At 43.5% G+C, this 26,060-nt stretch overlaps 1 protein-coding gene across 1 annotated transcript in view; it reads right to left on the bottom strand.

Moving 5' to 3' along the window:
- The window catches only part of LOC132817270 (receptor tyrosine-protein kinase erbB-4-like), a 956,628-nt gene that overhangs the window by 561,473 nt on the left and 369,095 nt on the right, over nucleotides 1-26,060 (bottom strand). The window contains exon 2 of the mRNA XM_060827652.1: nucleotides 22,877-23,028. Coding sequence (XP_060683635.1) covers nucleotides 22,877-23,028 — 152 coding nt within the window. The remainder of the gene's footprint in view (nucleotides 1-22,876; nucleotides 23,029-26,060) is intronic.

The following is a 26,060-nucleotide window of genomic DNA, read 5'->3' as shown; positions in this document are numbered from 1 at the left end:
TATTCACAAACTATACCATTGACTTGGATAAAGGAACTGATTATTGGTTGCTAATGACACAGATAGGTAATGAGAACTTTTTTTATTAATTCAGGGGATGTGGATATCACTAGTGAGGTTGGCATTTATTACCCATCCCAATGCCCGAGTGAAGGTGCTGGAAAGATCCCTTCCTAGACGGCTGCAGCCCCTGAGGTGTTGCTATACTATTGGTGCAGTTTGGCAAGGAGCAGTTTAACAAGATAACAATAAAGTGACATAGCTCTTCAGGAAGGTGTATGGTGTGAGGGTGAAAATGTAGTTAGTTAGGGTTCCAATGAAGAGTAAGTTGTAAAGAGACAAATAGTCTGCAAAGGGATCTAGCCAAGTTGCATGAGTTGGGCAAAAAAAAACAGAATAAGTATAATTTGAGAAAATGTAAATTTGACCATTTTGGCGAAAAGAATAGACAGTGGCATATTATTTAAATGTAGAGAGGTGGCAGAATTCTGAGCTGCAAAGGAATCTTGGTGTTCATGAATCACAAAATGAATTAGCATGCAGATAAATAGAAAGACAAATGGAAAGTTGCTCTCTATTGCAAGGGGACTAGAAATATCATTGAAATATTTTGCTGCAGTTGTACAGGGTAAGACAATCATGAGGGAAAAGGCACTAAGCTAACTGATGGAATTTGAGGAAGCAAGCCTCCAAGTTCAGATGAACTGCATCGTAGGATCTCCTCAGATGTTGGTAATGAGGTAGTAGATACCTTGGTATAAATTTTCCAAAATTCCCCAGATTCTGGAGAATGACTATCCCCTTTATTCAAGATGGAGGGAAGTGGGAAATGAAAGGTCAGTTAACTTGATGTCTAGCATAGGGAAGGTGTTAGAATCCGTCATTAAAGAAATTATAGCTGGGCACATTGTAAAAAGTCCAAGGTATCTGGGAGAATCAGCATGGTTTTGACAAAGGGGAATCATGTTTAACAAATTTATTGTTTTTTTAATTTTTGATGGAATAATATGCAGTGGACAAAAGGGAGCCTATACATCAAAGATCCACTTGGTTACCATTAGGCATCTGATAGGGTGCCTTGTCAAACATTGTTACAGAAAGTATATAGTGTAAGGAATAAAACACAAGAGTGAATTGAAGACTGGCTGGTTGGCAGAAAACTGAGAATATGCAGAAATGGTGCTTTGTCCATTGGTAGGATGTGATTGGTGGAGGGGTATGTGCTGCAGCCCCAACCTTTTACGTCAATGACCTAGATGATAGGAGTGAAGGAAACAGGAGTTAAGTTCATAGATGATGCCAAGATATTTAGGAAAGTATTTTGTGAAGAGGGCATAAGGAAATTATAGATGATGAGAGAAGCTGAGTGAGTGGACAAGAATATGACAAATTAGGATGTAGTGCAGGGAAATGAGAAGTTGTTCACTTTGGCAGGAAAAATAAAAACAACTTTACAGAAACAGCGAATAACTGCAGAATTCTGAAGTGCAGATGAAAATAGGTGGTCTGATGTGAGTCAAAAAATATTATCCTGCAAATACAGTGCATAATCAAGAATGCTGTCATTTATTACAGAAAGAATTGAACATAACAGTAAGGATGTTTTCACTCAGTTATGCAGAACATATTTTGGAATATTGCATGCAATTCTGGTCTCCCTCCTACTGGAAAGATGTTGTGAAACTTGAAAGGGTTCAGAAAAGATTTACAAGGATGTTGCCAGGGTTGGAGGGTTTGAGCTATTGGGAGAGGCTGAATAGGCTAGGGCTGTTTTCCCTGGAGCGTCGGAGGCTGAGGAGTGATGGAGGCTGGTACAATTGCAACATTTAAAAGGCATCTGGATTGGTATATGAATAGGGAAGGGTTTGGAGGGATATGGGCTGCGTGCTGGCAGGTGAGATTAGATTGGGTTGGGATATGTAGTCGGCACGGACCAGTTGGACCGAAGGGTCTGTTTCCATACTGTAGATCTCTATGACTCTATGGCATCTGTTTTTTTTAAGGTTCCCTATAGTGTGGAAACAGGCCCTTCAGCCCAAATCGACCCTCCAAGGAGTAACCCACCCAGACCCATTTCCCTCTGACTAATGCACCTCACAGTATGAACAAGTTAGCATGGCCAATTCACCTGACTTGCACATCTTTGGGAGGAAACCCACACAGACACGGGGAGAATGTGCAAACTTCGTACAGACAGTCATCCAAGGTTGGAATCGAATCTAGGATCCTGGTGCTGAGAGGCCGCAGTGCTAGCCACTGTGCCACCCTGTTCTTAAACCCTTGTCCAAGCTTTTAATCTCACTTGATGTGGCTCTGGGTCAAATTTTGAATTATGACACTCCTTCGAAGCTCTGGTTTCATTAAGTTTCAAGGTGTCAGACAGTACAAGATGTCATTGCTGCTGTTTGTAAATAGAAGGTCTTCATTTATATGGGAAGGTGGAGCACAAAATTTGATTTGCATTTGTTAGGAAAGTTTAGGACAGGTTTGACAAAGGTTAAGTTGTTCTTCCTTGGGAGGACGTTCGAAATGAAGAAACACCCAGAGAGCCAGCATGATCTAGCACGAAAAAGGTGTGACAGAACGTAACTGGACAACAGCAGACAGTCTCCAGCGTTATCCTCAACCAACAATCAACAGAGAAAGTGGAATAACTTGAATAATCGTCCATTAACTGAAGCAAAGACTGCAAAGTCATTAAACTCTTTAGTTGCGCATTTCAAATTCACGCATCTCTCACTATCCTCACAGTCCACACTTCCCAGCAATCGTGGACATTTCGTCGAAAACAAGGTGCATTTATATAGTGCCTTTAACCGCATTTAAAAGCAATAGACCGAGCAGATTAACCGTGACACTCCTAACTGTTAACTCTCCGCAAGTCATGAAGCGAGTCTGTCAAAAATGAATGCAATACTTTTCCAGGAATACTCCTCCTCATTTGAAATCAGAGTCAAAAGTTACACATGATCAGTTGCAATGCATTGCAGTAACACTGCAATCTGCTGCTATAATATGAGGAGTAACAGGGCAGATTACTGCAACCCTATTTGCTTGGTGTAATTGGTGAGTGATTACTAGCAGACCAACTACACAACCACACAGTGAGCTGATGAATTTCATCGCAGTAATATTGATCTAAATTAACTTCTTTACTCCTTATATATCTAGGGCTGGAGTCCATTATTCTGAGCTGTAAGTCACTGATTTCAGACTGGCATTAATTTTCAATTAATTCCCCAGTGCTTCCCACCAAATGGGTCTGATGGCTCATTTGTTCTATTCGTTTAAACTCCTGGACAGAGGCAAAAGCACAGCTCTTGTAATAACAAATACAAGCCTGCATATCATTAAATGTCTGCTGGGAAGTCAAGGTCAGGCTGAGTGGAGAGGCCCACCAATCATAATCATACCCAGGCAGCAGAGAGACCAGAATGCAGCTCTCAAGGACCCAACCTAATGGAGATGTAAATGCACAATATTTAACCTTTATAATACAGAAATAACAGCACCTCTAAAATTGCATCTGTTCGTAGAGGCTGGCCAATGGAAAGGCACTCAAGTGTAACCTCCTTCGACGGAGAAATTAAACATCACTGGGCCTGGTAAGCAAATATAAACAGTTGGTATTGTTCAGATATAAATAGTTCTCAAGAGGCACAGCCATACGTACACAGTGCCTCCTTATTATGTGTACAGTGCCATAGTCCCATCTCTCATTACAACCGCCATTCTTATTCAGCAATTTTCTTTGCAAGCACAGAACTTCCGAACAAATTCTGACCAGCAGGGGAAGTGCTAACTTGACAGCTCCCTCCCACCCTGGGCACTACTCATGTGCCATTCCCCTCCCCCAACCGGCAATGTGCAAATTAACACCAGGAACACAGCACTTTCTGCAAGCTTTGACTACTCTCTGGGTTCAAAGGCTTCTGGTGCGGGAGATTTTACTCTGTAAGGTGGGAGTCACTGCTATTGACATCAAGGCTACATTTGACTGATTGGAGGCACCACATTTGGGGCACAGACGGCCTCACACAGGGCACCTCACACCTTCAGTACATTATCTGGGCCAACATGTTAAAGTTCACTTGAGAATGTAACTTTTAGAAAGGTCTGTGATTTACATATGACAGAACTGAAACCAACATGATCACTCTAAAAGTTAGGAGACTTAAAAAACAATCCAGGTCTTTTTTGATATATAATTTCAGTTACATCACACTGTAAACTTTTGTGATAAATTCTGTGTCCTATGATTGAGGGCGGCATGGCGGCAGAGTGGTTAGCACTGCTGCCTCACAGCGCCAGAGACCCGGGTTCAATTCCTGCCTCAGGCAACTGTCTGTGTCGAGTTTTCTCATTCTCCCCGTGTCTGCGTGGGTTTTCTCCCACAGCCCAAAAATGTGCAGGTTAGGTGAATTGGCCGTGCTAAATTGCCCGTAGTGTTAGGTGAAGGGGCCCATGTTGGGGAATGGGTCTGGGTGGGTTGCTCTTCAGAGGGTCAGTGTGGACTTGTTGGGCCGAAGGGGCTGTTTACACACTGTAAACAATCTAATCTTATAATCCACAATCATCTGAAGAAGAAGCAGTGCTTCCAAATAAACCTGTTGGACTATAACCTGGTGCTGTGTGATTTTTAACGTTTGACTGAGTGTGATATCAAGGAGTACTGGCAAAACTGGAGTCAATGGGAATCGGGGAGAACTCCCTGCTGGTAGGAGTCATACCTGACACATAGGAAGATGGTTGTGGTTGTTGGAGATCAGTCATGTCAACTCCAGGACATTTCTGCATGAGTTCAGGGTAATGTAGGCCCAACCATTGTTCATCAATGATCTTTCCTCCATCATAAGGTCAGAAGAGGGATGTTCACTATTTACTCCTCAGGTACTGAAGCAGTTGACGTCCAAATGCAACAAGACCTGGACAATATTCGGACTTGAGCTGAAAAGTGGCAAGTAACATTTGAACTCTACAAGGCAATAAGCTTCTCCGGCAAAAGAGAATCTAACCATCTCCCCGACATTACCGTCGCAATCAACAGGTGGCATGGTGGCTCAGTGGTTAGCACTGCTGCCTGACAGCGCCAGGGACCCAGTTCAGTTCCCCGCTCCGGCATCTGTCTGTATGGAGTTTGCACATTCTCCCCATGAGTTTCCTTCCACAATCCAAAGATGTGCAGGTTAGATGAATTGGCTGTGCTAAATTGCTCATAATGATCAGGGGTATGTAGGTTGGGCACATTAGTCAGGGATAAATATAGGGTAGGGGAATGGGTCTGGGTGGGTTACTCTTCGGAGGGTCAGTATGAACCTTTTGGGCCAAATAGCCTGTTTCCACACTGCAGGGAATCTAATCTAATCAAACTGGGGTTACCACTGACCCAGAAACTGAACTGAACCAGCTACAAGAATGTCATGGGTACAACAGCATGTCAGAGGCTAGGAATACTGCAGTGGATAACTCACCTCCTGTCTCCCTAAAGCCTATCCACCAACTACAAAGCACAAATCAGAAGTATGGGTCAATACTGTCCAGCTGTTTAGATGAGTGCAGCTCCAACAACCACTTAAGAACTTGATATCATCCACGTCTCTTCTGTACACATTTACCATCTCACTTTTCAACACCAAACTCAGCTGTCCTCTGTAATACATCATACTGTGGATCCTGCTCGTATTTCATCTCCCTGCTGAGTCAAGCCTGCTTTGTCTGTGGCAACGGAGAAATTAATTGGTAGCCACATACATCAATCGATCATAGCACTGACAGGCACGGTCTCTCAGCCCAGATGCCTTGCTGTAAATAATCCTGGAAGCTGGTATTGTCTGAATTCCATAGTGCATAGTATAAAGTGCAACAATTCTTTACTATTTATCCAGCAAATATACACCTACTTGCAATGTAATTAGTTCAAATTGGACTTTAGTTAAAAAAGGACAATCATGCAGGACAAAGCAGTCCAACTGACTGGCACCACATCCACAAGCGTCCATTCCGTCCACCACTCAGCAGTGTGTATCATCTACAAGGTGCAGTTGTTCAAGAAGACAGCTCATCATCAACTTCTCAAGGGCAAATGGCAGGGGTTTGGTGAGAATGAATAAATACTGCCTAAGTCCGCAACACCCACATCCTGTGATAGTAAATTTCAATTTTTTAAAAAAGGCTTGTGCTGATCCAAAACTCTGTTGCCGGTATCCTCCTCCCTTTCTCCAAGTACCCCTAATGATTGCTGACATACATTTTCACCCAGTCCTGCCATGCTGGGATTTTAAAATCTTTATCCTGCTGCTCAAATCCCTTTATGGTGTCATTGATCTCAACTCCTGTAATTTCAGACAGGCCCCAAACCCCGAATGTACATGCTCCTCTCAATATGGCCCTTTAACTTCAGGGACGTACAATGTCCATACCATTCATGTCCATGCTTTCAAATGCCTAGGCCCTCAGTTCCCGAAAACTCCCAACCTCTCTGTCTCAAAGGCTGTCCTTTAAGCTTCCCTCCTTGGCAACGCGTATGATCATCTGTCCTAATGTCCTTTTGCATATCAACATTTGCCTGATAACATCTTAAGATGTTTACACTGCATTAAAAGCACTATTCAATTGCATGTCATTATTCTTTTTGCACACAGTTGGTATGTTGACATTTTCAGATTCTCTCTACCACATGGATGAAGCACTGCTGACTGAGTTTACCACCACCCTTTGGTGGATGGAAGCCAAGGAGACAAACCGCCCTGTTCATGACTTGTTGGCCAGTCATAAACACATTCTTTCCATACACATTTACTGTCTCACTGTTCAACACCAAACTGAGCTGACCTCTGCAATACATCATACTGTGGATCCTGCTCGTATTTCATCTCCCTGCTGAGTCAAGCCTGCTTTGTCTGTGGCAACGGAGAAATTAATTGGTAGCCACATACGTCAATCGATCATAGCACTGACAGGCGCGGTCTCTCAGCCCGGATGCCAGTCTGTTACAAATAATCCTGGAAGCTGAGATTGTCTGGTTTCCTAACTGATGCTAGTTATAAAGTGCAACCAATTCTTTACCATTAAATCCAGCAAATATACACCCACTTGCAACTCAATCAACTGGACTTTAACTCAAATAACCAAAGGTCAATGTTTAAAACATAGAAAATGAATTCTCACCTTAAGAAGTTCTGGAAGTATGGTAAATTACCCGGTGTTTGGCAAGTATTGGGGAGTTGGGATACAGCAGATCTGATTGCCACATATTGCCATTCAGATATCAACCAGTTACATTTCTGCAGAGTCTTTAATGGAGTGAAAAACCCCCTGTGGCTCTTCATTGGAGCACTCGCAGTCAAACGTCAACACAGCCATCAGTACAGACCTCAGGACAGACAAGCAAAAAGAAAGCTTTGCAAGAGAATACCAATGGAAGAGAAGTGCAGAGAGACAGACAGAGAGGCTGAGGGAGTGAATGTTAGAGTCCAGTCATTATTAATGTCTAAATCAGCTCGTTATCAAACTATCTGCTGAAAGGTTGCATTGCCACCACACACAGCCTTACGGTCACGTCAGTAAACCCTTCCCACACCCCAGAACCTGCTCAATGGTTGCTCATTTTTCTCCTTCTGGGCTGGTCTCCTAGACAATTCTGAACAGACCGCAACTCCCGGTGTGGTTGCAGCTGAAGGTGGAGTGAATCACTGTTATTCTCCACACTCCAACTGTTCATTCATCAAACTTAATTCAACAAACTTATCTGGCATTTATAAAGCATCTTTCTTGGCCTCAGGATGTTCCAAGTGATCAACATCTAATGAAGAACTGATTATGATCCAGGAAACACAAAAAACAATTTGCCAACAACACCATCCCCGAATTGGCAATGTAACAGTGACGACTTCCTCTGTTTGACGCTGGTGATTAAGGAATACAGGCTGGGAGAGCTGCCTTGCTCCTCTGCAAATAATGCCAATGCTTTTTGGCAGTTACTCAAGATTTTAGTTCGGGTTTCCATTATTTTTCTACCTGAAGGATGGCACCTCCAATAGTGCAGCATTCTGTCAATGCAGCATGCCAGACCCTTCCTCCATCTGCCAGACCCTGGCCCACTCACTCAGCCTTTATATACCCCTCTGCAGTCTGTGTGTCTTTTGCACACTTTGGTCTACCACTCATCATAGTGTCATCTATGAATTTTGACATAGCGTGCTTGGTCCCCAACTCCAAATGATCTGCGTAAATTGTAAAGCAATCGCAGCCCCAACACTGATCCCTGAGGCACACTGCTAGTCACTGACCTCCAACCAGCAAAAACAAAACAGTCCAGCAAGGGATATGAACAGGCTAAGTGAGTGGGGCAAAAATAGAATATAATGTGGACAATGTGAAGCTACCCACTTTGGTAGGAAAAACAGAAGAGCTGAGTGTTATTTAAATAGAAAGTCGCAGCACAGAGGGACTTGGGGTATCCCTGCCCACAAATCACAAAATGCTAGCATCCAAGTTCATTATGCAAATAGGGAAGATAAACTGATGGTTGGTTCTTATTTCAAAAAGAATGGAGTATAAAAATAGGAAGGCTTTGCTGAGATACTAATTGTACCATACATGGAACATTGTGGAAAGATTTAGTCCCCTCAGCTAGTAAAATTGACATTCAAAGCAGCAACGAGAGGGCTGATTTGGTTGACTCCAGGTATCAAAGGATATCTGAGGAAACGTTGAGTTGGTTGGGTGTGTATTCATTGAAGTTGAGAAGAATATGAGGAGGTCTTTTGAAATGTTTATTATTCTTTGGGGACTTGAGAGGGTCGATGCAGAAAGGCTGCTTTCTCTGTGGGAGAGCAGAAGACAGAGGGCATAATCTCTGAGTGAGCGGGTGCCAACTTAAGGCAGAGATGAGACAGAGTCTTTGTTCTGAGGGTAATGAATCTATCGAATTCTTCCATGCAGAGAGCTATTGAGGCTGGATCATTCAGTATATTGAAAGCTGAGATAGACCTTTTTTTTAGCATTAAGAGCATCAAGGTTTATGGGGGGAAAAGCAGGGAAGTGGACAATTATCAGATCAGTCATGATCTCATTGAATGCTAGAATGGACTAGATGGGCTGAATGGCCCACTTCTACTGCTGTGTCTTATGGCCTTAATTACGTGCTGCCACTCTCTACATTTGATTGTCAACAGCAATTTGGGAAAAAAATATTCAATGGATTATGACGAACCAATCTATTCTCTGGTTTGAAAACATGAAATAAGCTGCTATCGTTGATTGCATGAATCATCATTTTAAACGAAACAAGGGATCAGCATCTTCTTGAAATTGTGCAGATAACTGTTTGTTAACAAACCACAAACTTAACAGAAAGCTTTGTCGAACCAAAGAAGATTGACAGTTCAGTGAACAGTGAGCAGTGAGGGAGTTCTATCCCCTCATGAAGTAGCAATACCGAAAAAAGCTTCCCAACTGGTGCCTGACAGACCCCACATTAGCAGAGGATCATTCACACAACTGTAATTCCCTCAACCAACTTACAATTGGATAAGACCTGACTTTATAAGATATTGGCCTGGCAAAGCTTCAAGTTAATACTTATTCATCCTTGTTTTCCACTCCCTTCACAGCTTCACCCTTCCCTGCCTCTGTAATCTCTGAGAACCTGACCTGGTGCAATCATATAACAAAGTAGGCAATCACTGAGGGCAGCAACGTTTGAGGGGTGGCAAAATGCTGCTGGCCTTTGAGAAACTCGACTCACAAAGCTACCCACTCTTTCCCACTCTCAACTACGGCTGTTAGTGATTTGTGCAAAAACATGGCCTATCAGTTAAACTGACAGGTTGCTGAGAGCTGGAACTGACTGTAGATTTGAGAGTGGTGAAGCAGCAAGTGCAGGTGAAACAGATAACAGTTACAGCTTCTGACTCTCCTATGCTTGCAGTTCCACTCCTGCCTGCTTTTGCTGTTGTATGAAGTACCTGTATCTGGAGAAGTGACTTTTATCAATATTCCTGCACGTTATCCATTGTATTGATGGTCTGAGGCTGTCTTCATTGTCTGGACTTGCTTCATGGAATCACTCTGGAGAAAGATATTGCAATGGTACACATTGCAATTGCAGCTTCCTGTCTGGTGCCTTTTGCCACTACAGAAATCTTAGAGGTGTATGTGTGTGCACATATGCATGCCTGCATGGATGTGTCTTTGTGTGTGCAGCATGCATTTGTAGGCACATGCGTGTTTTGTGCACGTGTGTATATTTGTTTGCTTATGTTTGTTCATGTGTGTGTCTTATTTGTCTGTATCCATGCATGTTTATTATTGTAAGGTGTAATGTAAGGGTACACAAACATGTCATATAAAATCTTGTGGGGTATAGGGCAAGGTTGAACATTAACCTAGCAGCCTCTCAGCAGATATGCCTTACAAATTCCATGAGTTTGATGTTCCTCCAAATTGGACTCTTGAGCATTCATGATGGCCATCGTCCCACCATTGGAGGTTATGCGATCCAAGCCCTAAGCTCTGCAATTCCTTCCCTCAGCCTCTGTAACTTCGTAGCTTTCTCCCATCCTTTAAAACCATCCTTAAAACCTAACTTTTAGACCATGCCCAGTCCTCTCCTGATAGCTAACAGCTTAGTGTCAACTGATGGCTGAAACCATTCCTGATGTATGCCTAGGGATAATTCATTACAGTAAATGATAAAGTTGGGTCATCAGGGGAATGGGTCTGGGTGGGACACTCTTCGGAGGGTCGGTATGGACTTGTTGGGCCAAAGGGCCCGTTTCCACTCAGTAAGGATCCTATGATCATCCTTTTCAATGAATTGCCAAAAATCCTTGTTAAACCTTTGCGATCCACTTGAATTGTACATTGGGTAATGGGGACAGAGCAAGCAGGTGTTAAAGTGGGGACATCGGCAATAAAGTTCACCCCATCTAAGACTTTGACTGTAATAATGCAAAAGAGATTATGATGGAGTGTGCACTTGGTATCGTGCCTGTATCATGTGTTTACTTAGCTAAACACCCAATCCACAGGCAGCACTTTGTTCCAAAGGAGGCATCAGTTTCTGCATTTCTTAAAAGAAAAGATTAATTCATAAAGGGCAGATTAACAAAAACGCTACACATATGCTCTTGGAGGTATTGCTGACAAAATAGCACATTTCATATTTCACTTTTTTTTGGCAGTAAACTAACACGTCCTTGCTGTCAGCCCCTGAAGCATCACTGGGCAAGAGATTAAAGGCATTAATTCATTCTGAAATACTTTTTCCATGTGGTTTTTACAGCAAATTGAAATACAATGCATGATTGAGTGTGCGGTGTACAAATTGTACCTGAATTATGATCGCAGCCAGCTGCCACAGAATGGCAATGCTCTGCAGCTAATCAAACTTGCATTGACACATTTTCCCTCACGACTCGAAGCCTCCACAGCCCGCTTAAAAACAAGGAGCAGGATTTAATGCTAGTGACAGGATGTATCTCAACACACGCCCTTCCCTCATTACCCCATCATCCACCCAATGCTGGAAAAGCTGTGGGAGGACTGCCCAGTTGTGTAGGGTGGCAGGTAAGTGAGACGTCTGCGTTCTGGCAGTTATTGGTCAGCTTTGGGCTCTTCAGTGTCGTCAAGCCCGCAGCGGGTACACAGTTTCCGTGAAACCAGCTCCTCCCTGAGAGTTGCCCACCCAACCCAAGGTCTCCACTACTAGCAGCACTGCACCGAGCAGAGACTGCTACCAATAATACAAGGGGAGGAGCTGGCCTATTGGAATCATTGCTGGACTGTTAATCCAGAGACCCTGGGGACCCAGATTCAAATCCCGCCATGGCAGTTGCTGGAATTTGAATTCAATAAAAAGCTCAAATTACGAGCCTAATGATGACCATGGAACTATTGCCGATTTAAAAAAAACCTATCTGGCTGACTGATGTCATTCAGGGAAGGAAATCTGCCATCCTCACCTGGTCTGGCCTACATGTGACTCCAGACTCCACAGCAACGTGGTTGACTCTCAACTGCCCTCTGAAATGGTCAAGCATGCCAAGCAGTTCAAGGGCAGTTAATGAATGGCTATATATGCTGGACAGCCAGTCATGTACACGAGCAAAATAAAGAAAAAACATTGGTGGGCAAGCTGGTGAGTTATCTTGGCAGAGAGAATGGCATGTTAGTCACTACCTTATACACATGTCTCCATACTTTAAAAAAAGGATTCCACCCAAAATATCACTCAAGAGCAATGACCATATATTTCATCTCCAAACACACCTGTTCCCTTGTGAGTCTCAATATCCCTCTCAGTTGTCTTCTACTTTTTCTATTCTAGTAATAAAACAGCTATGGTTCTCCTTAATTTTATATGCCAATATCTTTTCTTGCATTCTCTTCACTTTGCAAATTTTCTTTTCAACTTTACCCCTGCACTTTCTACATTCCTTATGGCTTTCTGTGGGATTGAACCTTTAACATCCGACATAAATGTTCTTCTTTTGACCTTTTGACATCCAGGGCTGTCTAAATTTGGCACTCCCACCCTTTTCCTTTGTCAGAACATGTGTGTTCTGCATTGTCTCGGTCTCCTTGAATGCTTTAGAACGTTTGTTTAAGTAGGATAAAAGGTCGGCACAACATCGAGGGCTGAAGGGCCTGTACTGTGCTGTACTGTTCTATGTTTCAGCACTGACTCACTTTGAAGTAGCTGTTTCCAGTCCACTTCTGCCAAACTGCATCTCAGCTTAGGAAAATTGGCCTTTCCCCAATTTAGAACTTTTACTCTTGCCTCCAAAGCAAGAGAAAGCGCCTAAAATAATGCTCCATGGCCTTGTACAATTCCAAAATGGCTTCCTTACTCTTTTAAAAATCACACAACACCAGGTTATAGTCCAACAGGTTTAATTGGAAGCACACTAGCTTTCGGAGCGACGCTCCTTCATCATCTGACGAAGGAGCATTGCTCCGAAAGCTAGTGTGCTTCCAATTAAACCTGTTGGATTATAACCTGGTGTTGTGTGATTTTTAACTTTGTACACCCCAGTCCAACACCAGCATCTCCAAATCATTTCTTACTCTTGTACTCTAGCCCACTGCAATAAAGGTCCCTTGTGCCATTTGTCTCCCTCTTTGTTTCTCATGCTCGTGTGTTGATTTTCTGGGTTTCTTGATCCTTTTTGTTCTATTCATGCAAATGAGATGTGGGTGTCTCTGCTTGGCCAGGATTTATTGTTTGTCCTACTCGCCCTGGAGAAAGTGGTGGTGAGCTGCCTTCTCAAGCCACTGCAGTCCATCTGAGGTCAAGCGCGGTCACTTTCACCTCGCCTCTTCTGTCCAGGTTTGAACCAAGGCTGTAATGCGGCCGGGAGCTGAGTGGCTCTTGCCGAACCCAAACCTAGCATCACTGAGCAGGTGCTGGTTCAAAGCACTGTTCATGACACCACTTTACTGATCTAAGGCCATAAAATAGCTCAGAAATAGCTGAGGTCCCAGCACTAACCTTTGCACCACTTCACCAGTCACAGCCAGCCAACATGAAAATGCCCTGCTTAACCTACTTTCTGTCCATGAACAAATGAACCATGCTAATGTTTTACTGTTGATCCTTCATGAGGTACATTAGTCTTTCAACAATGTGGTTATACAGCACCAATACAGTGCATACACTGGTCCCCCTTTATCCACTCTGCTAATTCCATTCTCAGAAGCTAGATTATGTCCACATCCATGCACCTTTGTTGTTCTCATCAGGCCAAACTTATTCACTTGCAGAGAGTTAAAGTCAGGTGCTCTGGGTCAAGGTCAGAAGAGTTGAAGCAAGTGAAAATGTTGGTGCTGCCACTTGCTTGAGATCACATTAGCAAGGAACAATAATAACATACATGCATGTTATTTACGCACAGATTTGTCGCTTAACCAAGTTCACTTTGGAGAGGGGAAATTCTCCTGCAATATTTTTTTTTCTGTGCATGACAATAACTGTCACACGTGTGGCACCTTTCCTGTAGCTTGCCAATCACTGTGCTTTCATGGTACCAGGGCATCCACCTGCCCTAGACTGTTGTGCCCAAGCCTCCAAATACTTTGGCCTTTAAACAGAGTCTGAAAAATACAAAACTCCTGTACCAACCTTCTCCTGACCACAAAACAGTGAGGACGCCTTCATTGCAATCAACAATGGAGTCCTCACCTCAGTCCAGATGTTCTGCTAGTTCAAGCATACCCTGTCCAATTACACTATGTTGGGTGAGGAAATTGCCCACCATCTGGGAAGGGAATCGCTCAGCATTTGGTGGGCTCACCCGCAGACTTTGGAGGAGGGCATGGAGTTTGTCTCAAACCAACGGGTCAAAATCGATCAGTCAGGGTTTCACAAATCATTTCTCGACAGTTGAGAGGTGTGGGCTGAGGTCGCCAACTATTTTCCACCTTCGCAGGAAAATAATTCAACAAAATTGAACACTGAGCCACAAATGGGGATAATAGATCGAGCAACCAAAAAAAAATGCAGTTGGATAGTTGGTTTTAAACGAGGAGAAAGAAATGGTCAAATTGAGACATTTTGTATGGGATTTTCAGCACCTAGGACAGAGGCGTGACTCCCAGTGGGAGAACGGAGGAAATCAGGGCTGTCCAAAAGGCTTGAATTGGAGGAGGGTCACCATTTCAAAGGGTTGCAGGGCTAGAAGCAAATAACATTTTCATTTTGAATGCTGAAATGGGAGCAAAAGTGCATGTGCAACATGAATTTAATAAAGCGTGCACAAAATTGAGTGTTTCAAACATGTCTGTGCAGAAGGCCGAAGGATGTGTGACGTTGAAATTTATCCACTCCTGGATGCGCACAAGATTTTACGGCATCAATGGGAGGGTGGAAACTGCATGCCCCCGAGGTACAGGTAACCATCCTGAATATCCCAGTTGCCTCCCTAGTTCAATTTTTAGGCCAGCCGTGAAATGGGTGCTTAGTTCTCCCACTCAAGAAAAAGAAGAACAGAACTCGGATCAATAAATCATCTTTCACAACTTCAAGATAGCCCAGTGTTCTGCACTGCCGATTGTGTTGGTTGAGGAGTGGAGCTTATCCAAGTTACATGGAAGTAGAGACCCTGAGTGGGACCCTGGATACAAGACCAACTTCATTCTCATTAGCTTAGAGAGACCAGCACTTATGTACCATAGCCAAGTGTTATCAATTGGGTTACCAGTGATGACACTGAGCTACACATGGAGATATAAGGACAGGTGGTCAACATTTGGTCAAGATGGAGGGTTCATGGAAGATTTTGAAAGGGAGTGAGGAGAAGGCAAAGTGCTATAGGGAATGCTAAAGTCCATAGCTTAGAGCCTAACCTGAAGAATTTTAAATTTGAGGCAATAAGTTGAAAATGCTCAACAGTCTCCTTGTGTCTAAAAATTGGCTGACTAGTCATTATAACGTAAGACACTAAATCAATATATCTAATTCAACTTGTAACATTGAGCTCTACTCTACAGGGTTAATGCTACAAGTTATCAGTAACAGTTGAATTATTTGAGTAAATACTGCTGTCTTGTCGCGCTCTAACATATAGAGGTGGTGCCACTACAGACGTGACAGCTAGAGTGAGGATCCTTTCAGGGTAAAAGTGTTCTTAGCTAGTAATGCATACAGGTTGATGGTGAAGCATCTGCCCTTTTTGTTCACAGTCATTTATTCCTTCTCATGACTGAGAGGCGGAAGTAAACCAGACAGAATATAAAACCCCCTGCTGGTTCATTATCACTAATGTTTCACGACTATCAAAAGATGTTCATGTCTTTTTCCCCAATAGTTAGGTGCAGAACTCAGTTTCACTCATTCTCTTCTGTAGATACAGCTCCTAAACTGAGACCATTAGGGTTTGTGACTCGCTGTACCATCTACCCCATGACTATTTCTGATAAGTGAGCCTTAATAGCTCATTGCATCAGATCACCTCCACCCCCTCCCAAACGCATCAACCCAGAAACAGCAATCAGGGTCCAATATGCACCATATGGACCTATACCATATGCCCCTATCTCCAGCCCAATTTTCTACCTGTACTTATGGCATTATTTACATCTTCATATCCTCCAGTAAAGGCAACTGACCTTATTTTGATTTGGAAATGCCAGGTTGGATTGGGGTGTACAAAAGCTAAAAAAAACACACAACACCAGGTTATAGTCCAACAGGTTTAATTGGAAGCACACTAGCATTCGGAGCGACGCTCCTTCATCAGGAGCCCGCAACCATCTGATGAAGGAGCGTCGCTCCGAAAACTAATGTGCTTCCAATTAAACCTGTTGGACTATAACCTGGTGTTGTTTGATTTTTGACCTTATTTCGAGGCTGTTAACCCTCAAGTCAGAGGAATGAAGACCCTACCTTGGTTACTCTCGAAAGGATGCACAACTCTAACAGAGAATTGGACACCTGAGGGATTCAAGATGCAAAGCCATTTCGCATTATCCTGTGATGCAGCAGACTGAACATCAGTCTGCTTCATTTAACACACTGACCTCCTTAAAAAGAAAGTTGACTTGTTTAATTAAACCTTCCTGCTTCCATTTGCAGTATTTGGAAAGTCAGCAAGCATGTTTAAAGTTAAATTATCCGCAGAGAATCGAGGTAGGGTGCTCTGGAGGCCTGTCCACTGTTTAGGACAATATGAGTCACTCCCATAATTGACGACCAGGTTGAGTGTTGGATAACCTTTACCCCTTTAATTGCAGAGTTTTGACACTGAAGACAGCTAAATGTTTGGGATGAATTAAGTTTATTATTGATTCAAAATATTCCTCTCGCTACTTCTTGCAGAGTAGCGCATTCAACATCTAGAAAAATCACATGTGAAGAACCCCTGTGTGTTGTGAATGATGATCCAAACCATTCATTCTATCTTTCCCTGAAGCTAGGTGGCATTCAGAACTGATTTGGGTGGCACAGTGGTTAGTACTGCTGCTTCACAGTGCCAGAGATCCAGGGGTTCAATTCTAGCCTCAGGTGACAGACTGTGTGGAGTTTGCACATTCTCCCAGTGTCTGTGTGGATTTGCTCTGGTTTCCTCCCACAATCCAAAAATGTGCAGGTTAGGTGAATTGGCCATGCTAAATTGCCATAGCGTGAGGTGAAGTGGTAAGTTTGGGTGGATTTTGGGTCCGTTTCCACACTTTAAGTAATCTAATCTTTACATCATTATACTTTCTCCGACCAGTTTAAAAACAAAATTGCAAAGTATCATGACATATTTACAGAAGAGAAACAGGCAAACAGACCCAAAATGTCGGTGTCTGCATTCATTCCCTGAAACTTTCTCCCACACAGTTCTTCACCCAACCTCACCAACATAGACTTCTACTCATTTCTCATGAGAATATTGAGCTGCCAATTAAAATTCTCTGCTGTGCAACTCTATTTGATCGCAGGCTTCAGATACTTAATACTTCCTGAGTTCCCCACTGAATTTATTAATGACAGCCCCAGCCTGTTCAGCCTCTCCCTATAGTTCAAATCCTCCAACCCTGACAAAATCCTTGCAAACCTTTTCTGAACCCTTTCAAGTTTCACAACATCTTTCCGATAGGAAGGAGACCAGAATTGCACGCAATATTTCAACAGTGGCCGAACCAACGTCCTGTACAGCCGCAACATGACCTCCCAACTCCTGTACTCAATACTCTGACCAATAAAGGAAAGCATACCAAAAGCCTTCTTCACTATCCTATCTACCTGCGACTCCACTTTCAAGGAACTACGAACCTGCGGAGGCCGAGAGGTGACCTTATAGAGGTTTATAAAATCATGAGGGGCGTGGATAGGATGAATATGAAGTCTTTTTGCTGGGGTGGGGGAGTCCAGAACTAGAGGGCATAGTTTTATGGTGAGAGGGGAAAAATATAAAAGAGAATACGGGGCAACTTTTTCATGCAGCGGGTGGTACGTATATGGAATGAGCTGCCAGAGGAAGTGGTGGAGGCTAGTACAATGGCAACATTTAAAAGGATTTGGAGGAATATGGGTTGGGTGGGACTAGATTGGGTTGGGATATCTGGTCGGCATGGACCGGTTGGTCCAAAGGGTCTGTTTCCATGGTATACATCTTTATGACTCAATGCCTAGCTTGTACTTAAGGGACTTAATTTTCATCTTGTCATCTAGAGTGGATGACTTTGCTACACTGCACCTGTTTCACTCTTTCATAAGTTTGATGATCACTTTTCAGCATTTCATTCTCAAGTAAAGGTCCCCAGCCTATTCAACCTTTCAAACTAGCCTGTATTTTCTGGTGCCTACTGCAATATCGCCCTCAACCACGACTTCACTTAGAAGTATCACTGACTTTAAAAGATAACAGTTAAAAATCACACAACACCAGGTTATAGCCCAACAGATTTATTTGGAAGCACTAGCTTTCACAGCACTGCTCCTTCGTCAGGTAGCTGTGGAGCAGGATCATAAGACACAGAATTTATAGCAAAATATTGCAGTGTCATGCAACCTGAACTGATACATTGAACAAACCTAGATTGTGGTGAAGTCTTTCAACTTTTAGAATGGGTCACAGATTTTGGTCCAATCTGCAGGCGGTCAATCCATGTAATATTTCATAAATTCCACTTTGGAAATAGAACCAGTCTGACTCAAGATTGGGATAGAGACAGACTCTAACTTCACATCTTACGGGCGGCACGGTGGCACAGTGGTTAGCACTGCTGCCTCACAGCGCCTGTAGACCCGGGTTCAATTCCCGACTCAGGCGACTGACTGTGTGGAGTTTGCACGTTCTCCCCGTGTCTGCGTGGGTTTCCTCCGGTTTCCTCCCACAGTCACAAAGATGTACAGGTCAGGTGAATTGGCCATGCTAAATTGCCCGTAGTGTTAGGTAAGGGGTAAATGTAGGGGTATGGGTGGGTTGCGCTTCGGCGGGTCGGTGTGGACTTGTTGGGCCGAAGGGCCTGTTTCCACACTGTAAGTCTAATCTAATCTAAAGTAATCTTCAATGTATTGTCTGAGCTGAGGTGTCACTTTTTTAAATATAAAATCTTAAGTGACTTAAAGGAAGTTCTGGGATTTACATATTAATGAACTGAAACCTGCATTCTAAAAGATGAAAGACTTAACCTCAATCTAGGTTTGTTCAATGTGTCAGTTCAGTTTGCATGACACTGTAGTCTTTCGCTATAAATTCTGTGTCTTATGATCCTGCTCCACAGCTACCTGACGAAGGAGCAGCACTCCGAAAGCTCGTACTTCCAAATAAACCTGATGATGTGTGATTTTTAACTTTGTCCACTCCAATCCAACACGGATTGGGCGGCACGGTGGCACAGTGGTTAGCACTGCTGCCTCACAGAGCCTGAGACCCAGGTTCAATTCCCGACTCAGGCGACCCACTGTGTGGAGTTTGCATGTTCTCCCCGTGTCTGTGTGGGTTTCCTCCGGTTTCCTCCCACAGTCACAAAGATGTGCGGGTCAGGTGAATTGGCCATGCTAAATTGCCCGTAGTGTTAGGTAAGGGGTAAATGTAGGGGTATGGGTGGGTTGTGCTTCGGCGGGTCGGTGTGGACTTGTTGGGCCGAAGGGCCTGTTTCCACACTGTAAGTAATCTAATCTAACCAGCTCCTCCACATCATTTAAAAGATAGGATCTGATCGCATGCAATTTAAACCAATTCCACCCTACTCATGCAGTCAAGCATAGGTGCTCCATTAGCAGTTCTATCTGTGATCCATGTTCAAAACAATGCAACAAAAAAAGACTATACTCTTACCGAGAGACTCCCATTCTGGTCATGGCTTGTCAGAACAAGTTAGGAAGAGGGTTACTCAAAGGGAATGTTGGCAATAAACGCTTTTTGAGTTGACTTTCAGATGCTCACCAAAAATGGCTTTGGAAGTCAGGGCCCTGCTGCTTCGGCTGTTCTGTCCATAGATGTATGGACTAGCTCATGACAGAACCACTTTAGTGTGAGGTGAAAATACTTGCTGAAGATCGCCGCTGACATCTTAACCAATGGTTAACTTCAATAAGTTCCGATCGTAATTTCTCTCGGGTTTACAAATTTCACAAAATAATAAATTGTCATTCAGTCTGGTTCGCCCAATAGCAGCGTTTTTGCTGCCAGAATTTTAATCTCTCATTCACCTTGGATAATTACTCTTCTATTTCCAATCGGAACAGCTGGGAGTAATTATGCAGCCAGCAATTATTCCCATTGCCAAGTAATTGCCTGTTCAGTTGAAGGTCAGTGGACAATGCAAGTCTGTGACAGTTAGCGTTGCGCTGTGCAAAGGGGTGAATTGAAGCAGCCAGGCTAGCAAGTGAGTGGATAGCCAGGTTTGGCTGTTCCAGAAACAAACACTTGTTTCACACCCAACCGAAAGTGTGAACCAATAAATGTGAAACAGTGGGCTGAGAGTGAGGCATCTCCTGATATGCCAACCCCAGCAGCAGCAGGGGAGTTTTTCACCACTGTTTAAGCACTTCACCAGGAAGGGGTGGACATGCAATTTTACATTGGACATTGGACTAGCCATCTGTTAAATATCCTTCCTAATTCTTATGTCTCAGAACAATTGATTGGTCCTACGTTATATGACTATCCAAGGGGCTCTTGTGATAATGTCCCTACCTCTGACCCACGAGGACCAGGTTCAGACCCCATTAGCTGCAGCAGTATCTAAAAGTGTCTCTGACGTGTTTGACTACCATGTATCAGTATTACCATCTGAAATGAGGATGAATAACAGCATGACTTGGCATCCTCAAATCGCACAGAACAGAAGGAGACCAATCAGCCAGTTACATCTGTGTTAGCCCTTTGGCACAGCTATCCATTAGTGTCAGTTCCCCATCTCTTTCCTTTTTGAAAACCTATCCATTCAGCTTTTGAAAGTCACTGTTAAAATGACTTCCACAATCCTTTGTTGTCGCGTATAGCAGCTCATAATCCACTGAGTAAGGAAAAGATTCCTCATCATTCCCCTGGTTCTCTTGTCAGCTATTCTAAGTTGAAATTCCTCTAGTTACTGGCCCTTCCATCAGTGGGAGGAATTGCTCCCTAAATAGGGGAGGTGGAAGCAACTGAAAGTCTGGAGTGAACCCTGACCAACTCCCTTGTGAAGTTGCAAGAGTTTTCTGTGACTATTGTGATTCCACATGATTTCCTTTGAAACTGGAATGGAAGTTATGTTACAAGCACAATACGAATGATGATAAATGTTCCCACTGTAAGGTCGTAAAGGAGTGGGAGTTTGATCCACAACTCTTCCTGAGCAGAAAGAAGGGGAGGCGGGAATGTTGCTTTCCTCATGCAAACCCTCCGACATCAACCGAGAGCAACACAAGCAAGATGCTGAAACAAAGAACAAAGAATTGTTTCCTCACTGTAAGTAATCTAATCAAATCTAGGTGAAGGGGTAAATGTAGAGGTATGGGTGGGTTTCTCTTCAGCGGGCCAGTGTGGACTTGTTGGGCCGAAGAGCCTGTTTCCTCATTGTAAATAATCTGATCTAATCTAGGTGAAGGGGTAAATGTAGGGGTATGGGTGGGTTTCTCTTCAGCAGGCCAGTGTGGACTTGTTGGGCCGAAGGGCCTGTTTCCACACTGTAAGTAATCTAATCTAAACTGCAGGTGCCGAAGATCTGAAACGAAAACAGAAACTGCTGGAGAAACCCAGCAGATCGGGCAGCATCTGTGGGGAGAGAAATGACCATTCAAGGAGTCATTGACTGAAAACATCAACTCTGTTTCTCGCACCAATGCCTGACTCACTGAGAGTTTCCAGAATTTTCTGTTTTGATTACAGAGCAATAGCGCACTAGTTAAGTAACAATAAAGTGAGATCACGCTCTCTAGACAGGCATATGGGCAATAAAAAGAAAGTACCTTAATCTCATCAGAATCCACTGAACACTCTCCTCCCACATGGCTTCAACACTTCCTTTCAGAATGCAGTGCCTTAACTCTGCTCCAGGATGCTTAATTAGTTTGTTAATGGCCTGGCGTCTGATAGATATGTTTTGCAGTAACAGTTTACCAAACAGATTTAAGTAATTAACTGTAAATCACTTCATTAAATGGTTTTAGTGCAAACTGTTAGAGGAGATTAGCACCAACTGTCAACAGGAGAGAATGTATCTGTTACCACTCTAAAAGTCTCAATTCCATTTATCCTGTAACATATCAAATACCAAATCTACAAACGGAGGCTGAAAAGTACCAAAAGCCTGCTGCTTTAGGGGAGCAGTAAAACTAGACATCCGCAGGAAAAACAGTGACATATTGGAAATACAAAGTTAAAAATCACACAACACCAGGTTATAGTCCAACAGTTTTACTTGGAAGCACTAGCTTTCTGAGCGCTGCTCCTTCATCAGGTGGTTGTGGAGGACACAATTGTAAGACACAGAGTTTATATCAAAAGTGTGTGTCATACAATTGTCTCCCCCACAACCACCTGATGAAGGAGCAGCGCTCAGAAAGCTAGTGCTTCCAAATAAAACTGTTGGACTATAACCTGGTGTTATGTGATTTTTAATTTTGTACGCCCCAGTCCAACCCCGGCTCCTCCAAATCATGGAAATACAAAAAGTAAGTGTCGAGTGGACTGACAGTTCAGACAGAGCAAAAGCCTTCTCTCCACCAAATTGCCAGCATTTTTCCGTCAGTACATCAAACATTAACCAATTCTTCCCCTTGAAATCTGCTCTGTCCTTCTGGTTTTAACTGCAATCTCCCAGAGGTCAGCTGGCTGTAATGTTGCTGTTCTCTCACCTTTAGTTACAGTTCAGCTACATGTGCCACTGGGGCCCGTGTGACACAAGGCAGTGTGCCAGTGCCCTGGGCTCAGTGCAGTGACTCGTGCTAACTTACCCGCAGGAAGGACAGGTCCCGGTTTCGGTCGATGTTCGTGATCTCCAGGTTGCCCATGACAACTTCACAATTTTCATAATTCTTCCGGAGTGCTCGATACTGCTGCTCCAGGTCAGAGAGCGTGCTGAGCTTATTCTCCGTGCCGGCACACACTGCAATGATTTAAGACACAAGAGGGGAAGAATTAGTGATCCATTGGCAAAACATTTTAGCAGTCAATTTGGTTTTGATCAATCAATTATCATAGCAAAATTACACTATCGATCGCTTTGGGAACACATGACAAAATGAATTGATGCTTTAACCTCACGGATGCAAAGTTCACTCAGTACACAGTCTTAATCATAAAGTGAACTGACATTCACCATATCCCTTTCTGAGCTGTGGAAAATCGAGCAGCTTTACACAAATCGAAATGAGTCTGCACCTAAAAAGCATCAGTTCAGCTGTGGTTTTAAGTTGTTGACCATCTCTTGGTGTTAAACACGGTGCCAACGGTAATAAGACGGTGCAATGACTACTTAGAAGGGAGCTGATGGCCAAGGTGTAATGATAGTATGAGTCAAATAAAGGCCTGTGTTAATGGTCTGGAGACACTGCTTGTTCACAGAAACTGGTGAAATTGGAATTCATTTGATAAACCTGGAATATTAAGCTGCTCTTAATTGTGGTCATCATGAAACCACCACTGCAAAAATCCAGCTGGAGGTCCCTCCTGTGATGTCCCTACCTTTGGTCTGGTAGACCCAGGATCAAGTCCCATCTGTTCAAGAGGCGTGTAGACACATCTCTGAACAGGCTGCTTAGAAAAACAGGTAAATAGAAAAACCCAATGGAGGTTCCTCTTGTGGTACAGTGGTAGCATTCCCACTCCTAGATCAGGAGGCCAGCGTTCAAGACCCACCTGCTCCAGTGGTGTGTAATAATAGGTTGATTTGGGAAAAAAAACGGCTTTCACAGATGTCCTTCACAGAAGTGTCCAGACCCATAGTAATTTCTTTAACAGCCCTGAGCAATCCACTCACTTCAAGAGCAATTCAGGATGGCTCAGCAAAGGCTGGAACTTGCCCACACCCCACGAAAAGAATAAAAGAAAATAAAAATTAAGAAGTATTTAAACAATAACCCAGATGGAAAAACAAAACTGGGTTCAGGAAGCTGAGGATCAGCACAGTCACCCGACACTGATCAACTGCAGATACAAATCGATTTTTTTTATTTGCATTTGAAACACAGACACATATATATCACTTGGAGGGTAAACTATAGGGTCAACTGTTCCCAATTGGGACTGGATTGAAGACAAGATTATTGAATCAGATTGGAAAGCAGTGTTTGGAAAATGGGCCTCCAAAAATTACTGAGTGCTGCAGTGCGAAGGGAGCTGTGTTAATACCACTCAGGTATAGTTGTCTTCTGATCACCTGAGGCTACGTATGTAAGTTACTCGTTGACTTGTGACTTGCAGTGTACAAACAGAAATGCTTTTGCAAGGACAGCGTGAATCCCCTCTGGATGGTGCACTTTAATGTTTGGCAATTTTGAACTGGGAGATGTCAGCTGCATCTCAAAAGTCTGATGGCCCCCTAACATGGAATTAGTCCCTTATTTCCATCCAGTCCACACTGACTCTTTGTCCTTGTTTACATGGCACAGGAACGTAGCAGGAATTTTATTGCTCTAGTAATCCAGAAACCTTGCACTCAACCAGTTCAAACAAAATTGCAATATTTTAGAAATTGAATGACATAAATCGAGCATTAAATATTGTTGTGAAAATCTGTCTGGTTCACTGTGACCTTTCAGGGACTGAAATCTGCCATTCTGACCCACTCTGGCTTGTAAGTAACTCCAGATCCACTACAAGTGCTCACTCTTAACTGCCCTCTGAAATGGTCTCGTCAGCAACTTTCCAAACCCTGTCAATGAACCACATGCAGCATCCTAAAAGGCCCGGCAGGAAATGGCGATACTGGATCCTGATGGAGGGGTGGAACCGCTCATCTCCAGAACTTTGAAACGAGCAGGGTCATGTCGTTTGGCTGGTGGTGAGAAGACTCCTTCCTTTCAGCACACCCAGAATCTCTCCCATTCCGCACACTGCCCTCAAAGTAGCTGCAGTGGGGAACAGTCTGCCCACATTGATGAGGCCTCTTCTGGAATACTGTGTCCAGTTCTTGTCACCTAGCTATAGGAAGGTGATTATTAAGCTGGAGAGGGCTCAGAAGAGATTGATCAGGATGTTGCTGAGTACAGAAGGGTTTGAGTTATAAAGATAGGCTGGATTGGCCGGGACTTTTTTCACTGGAGCGTAGGAGGTTAAGAGACAAACTGATAGAAGTTTACAAAATAATGGGAGGTACAGAGAGAGTTATTGGGAGTCGTCTTTTCTCTAGGATGGGGGATTTCAAAACCAGGGGGCACGTTTTTAGGGTGAGAGAAGGGAGATTTAAAAAAGACATGAGGGGCAATTTTGTTTTACACAGAGGGTGGTTTGCATGTGGAATGGACTTCCAGAGGAAGTAGCGGATGTGCGTACAATTACAACGTGTAAAAGACATTTGGATAATTACATGAATGGGAAGGGTTTGGAGGGATATTGGCCAGCAACAGGCAGGTGGGATTAGTTTAGTTTGGGATTATGTTTGGAATGGACTGGTCAGACCAAAGGGTCTGTTTCCACACCGTACTCTATAATGCAGCTTTGCTAAGGAGGACTGAACAGAAAGGCAAGGATTTTTGACCAGGCATTCTTCCCTGGGCAGCTCCACAAGGCAGGACTCTGCTTTAAAAGCTGCTCCTACGTGCCCCACAGCCAGATATTCATTATCTGCTGAATGGTGCTCGGAAGTGCCCAAAACTAGTTGCTATCCCAACATAAAGAGCTGCCAGCACTGCAGTCTGGCACATTCCAAGGTCCAGGCCACACCGAAACCTGGGACGGCCGTGACACAAGTTCAATGGGGAAAGATTACGATCCGAGAACCTGCTGCTGTAATACCTCAGAGGCTGGGACAGTGTCAAACCATTCAGGCTTTCCATGTGGCCTGAAACGAATGCTGTAAATGCGGGCTGTATTTGCCAGTGTTGTGATTATCTCAGCTGCCTCTCCACTCTTAGGATGCTCACAAAATTGACAAGGCAGTACGTGTCACCTATCCCTAATTTTGCTCACAACGTGAGG

Source organism: Hemiscyllium ocellatum, chromosome 7 (genome assembly GCF_020745735.1).
Source record: "Hemiscyllium ocellatum isolate sHemOce1 chromosome 7, sHemOce1.pat.X.cur, whole genome shotgun sequence".
Classification (NCBI taxonomy): domain Eukaryota; kingdom Metazoa; phylum Chordata; class Chondrichthyes; order Orectolobiformes; family Hemiscylliidae; genus Hemiscyllium; species Hemiscyllium ocellatum.
This window is presented reverse-complemented; position numbering and strand designations above follow the sequence as displayed.